The sequence below is a fragment of the Camellia sinensis genome, chromosome 5 (genome assembly GCF_055761805.1).
Source record: "Camellia sinensis isolate YWXY chromosome 5, ASM5576180v1, whole genome shotgun sequence".
Lineage (NCBI taxonomy): Eukaryota > Viridiplantae > Streptophyta > Magnoliopsida > Ericales > Theaceae > Camellia > Camellia sinensis.
Window position 1 is genome coordinate 28769997 of NC_138965.1, and position 3372 is coordinate 28773368.

A 3372-nucleotide genomic window follows, 5' to 3' on the forward strand; every position below is an offset into this window, starting at 1 on the left:
CCAAGGTTGTCGCACGTGAGGTTAGTAGGTCCAGCTCAAGTTTGTTTCCTTTCTATTTTCTTTGCTTTTCGGGCCTCCAATTGCATGGTTTTCAACTGTTTCATATGTATATGCATTGCATGAACACAAGAGAAAATGAAAGAACGAATGGAAACGGGTTATGAATTGATTGAATGAAAGGATTGTATTGTGAACTATTGCGCTTGCATGTGTTTGTGTTGGTCAAACACCGCGTCCTTCTCACGCATTTCAAAGAGCCAACTGTAAGTAACAACCTTGTAAAGATATGTTCAGATTATAAGTATTTTCTGAATTATAAAATGTTCCATTTTTGAAATGATAATTTATGACTGATTGAATGATTGTCCTATTTTCTGAACTGTATTCATGGCATCCTTAGCATCTGTTTACTGTTATTGTTACAGAGATTTCTGTCAGTTCCATTTCTTGGAACTTCTGTTTACTGTATTGATGGCACGTCTATCAATTATGATTGTTCGGTCTTTATGACCGTTTGTACTATTTTGGTATTGGATGTACCACGTATGACTACTATGATTTATATATAAAATAATTCTAATTTTTTGTTTACTGCTATAATTAACCGATTTGGATTACAGTAAGGATATCATTCTTAACCTCTTTACACTGTTGTTATTCACTAAGCTCTAGCTCATTGTTTTATCTTTATATATAGGTGATCAAGTGCAAGAAGGGATGTAGTGGTGTTGACCTAGCCCCCGTTCTGTCAAGCCAACTCTTATGTCTCACTGTGAGGTTCCCATTAGTCAAGTGTCGAGGCTTATGGGTGATTCAGGTTTCACCCCTTTTGTGACTAATTCTAGTGATATGAAAGTTTTCTTAACTTTTGTGCATCTTTTGTCGATGGATTCGGTTTTGTTAAGTTTGAGATGCAAACTTGTCATGGACTATATATATATAAGTTCATTTTGTTTTGTTTCATTTAAGTCTTCACAGCTCGTTGGACGTTTTATTTTCTTATTTATTAGTTTCCGCTGGCCCCATTACCGTATCACCATTAAGTAGGCCTTTGGTAATCACAGATTACTGGCCGGTTACGACACTAAACCTATAAGGACGGGTTTGGATCATGACAGAGTGGTATCAGAGGACAAGTTATACCGCACAAACACATCCAAATGAGCTATAGGATGTCCTAGAAAAGCAATTAGGGCATTTTCATTGCATGTGTGAGTGTGTGTGGATTTGCGTTGTGTTTATGTGATGTTCATGTGTCGATACGTACCTTTAATGTATTGTTAGAACTGTAATGTTCTATGTTTATTATTACCTTGTTTAAATCTAGACCAATGGAGAACGCAAGACCTACAGATGAATCTGAATCCTCTAATGTTAGAATGGATTGATTATAAAGAATGGTAGAACTACTGATAGAATCTCTGAGAAAACAACAGAGATAGCCCTTCCCACCTCCTCCTCCGTTACCGGTTCCAATGGAAATGATCACTAATGATGACATCATTGCTCTAACTCAAAAGTTTAACAAGATGAAACCGCCAACCTTTCACGGGGGTCTTGACCCTTTGAAAGCCGAAGCTTGGGTTTTAGAGGTAGAAAGTTGTTTGAAGTTTTCCCTTGTTCACAGGTACAAAATGTTTTACTAGCCACCTTTACCTTGCAAGAGGAAGCGAGACAGTGGTGGATGCTTGTGCAAAACAATAGTGGCTCTATGACGTGGGCTCAATTTAAAAAGGTTTTCTATGAAAAATATTTCCCACAATGTGTTCATGACCTCAAAGTGACAGAATTTGAATAGTTAAAGCAGGGCACCATGTCTGTAACGAAGTATGAAGCCAAATTCAGAGAGCTTGCACAATATACGCCACACATGGTCGATACCGATTATAAAAAAGTGAGGAAATTTGAAAGTGAACTTGATGTTGAAGTCCTTGACCGGGTCAATGTATTGAAATTAGTAAAATATGTTGATGTCTTGGATATGACCCTTATGGTTGAGGCGAATATTGTTGCACTAAATAGAACAAGACATCGGAATATGAATGGAAGGGTAAAAGACAAGGATTTAATTTTAACAAGGGTTGGAACAACTCAAATAATTCACAGAACAAGAGACAGAATACAGGGTCATCGAATAGTTCTAGCCAAGGGAATAATACACCACTTTGCCCTGAGTGTGGAAAACGACATAAAGGTGTTTGCCATAAGATTTCCGAAGCATGTTTTCAGTGTGGAAAAATAGGCCACATGATTAAGGACTGTCCTTTGGCATCCCAAGGCACACATAGACCCATGACAAGTTCAGCCACATCAGCCTCAACACCGAAGCCTAATCTGAAAGCTGTTACAAGGAAGGAAACTTTGAGGCAATGACAAGCATTTACGCTTGTACCAGGGGATGTACAGAACATAGAGACAGTAGTGTCAGGTATACTTTCCATCTATGCCCAGAATGCTTATGTATTAATTGACTCGGGTTCTACACATTCTTTTGTATCATATGCTTTTACTCCAAAATTAATGAGACCTTTAGAACCCATGAATTATTTGTTAGCTGTGTCCTTACCAACGGGAGGATCTATGACTTGTGCTTATATGTACCTTACGTGTGAAATTGTTGTTGGGGATATGACCTTATATGTTGATTTATTGCTTTTGCATATGGGTTATTTTGATGTGATTCTAGGAATGGACTGGTTAACAAAATATCATGCCGACATTGACTGTGTAACTAAACAAGTAGTGTTCCGCCTACCTAAATTGCCTGAATTTACATTTAATGGAGTTGATGTTGTACCTCCCCCATACTTAATTTCCTCCATGAAAACAAATAGATTGATTAACAAAGGCTTTAAGGGATTTTTATACTCTATGTTAAATGTGACAACTATTGATAAACCTAATGTAGAGAGCATTCCTATAATCAGAGATTTCCCAGATGTTTTCCCAGATGAGTTGCCAAGGCATTTGATTGACGGAGAGATTGAATTTACTATTGAGATAGTACCAGGTGCACAACCAATTTCTAAAACTCAGCACCGTATGTAGACCACAAAATTGAAAGAGTTAAAAATTCAGTTACAAGAGTTGCTGGACAAGATATTTATCAAGCCAGGTACGTCACCATGGGGTGCTCTAGTATTATTTGTGAAAAAGAAGGATGGGTCCTTAAGGCTTTGTATTGATTACCGGGAGTTAAACAAGGTGACAGTAAAGAACAAGTATCCGTTGCCACGCATTGATAATTTATTTGACCAATTGCAATGTGCATAAGTGTTTTCCAAAATTGATTTTCAATTCAGATACCATTAACTGAAAATTAAAGCCGAAGATGTGGAAAAGACGACCTTTCAAACGAGGTACGGTCACTAT

The 3372-nt window shown here is 37.5% G+C and overlaps 1 protein-coding gene across 1 annotated transcript; it reads left to right on the forward strand.

Moving 5' to 3' along the window:
• The first annotated feature begins 2538 nt into the window (after positions 1-2538).
• Positions 2539-3048, forward strand: LOC145791293 (uncharacterized). Its single transcript, XM_082871638.1, has one exon. It carries the CDS (start codon positions 2539-2541, stop codon positions 3046-3048), a length of 510 nt encoding a protein of 169 aa, XP_082727764.1.
• Positions 3049-3372: the final 324 nt, after the last annotated feature.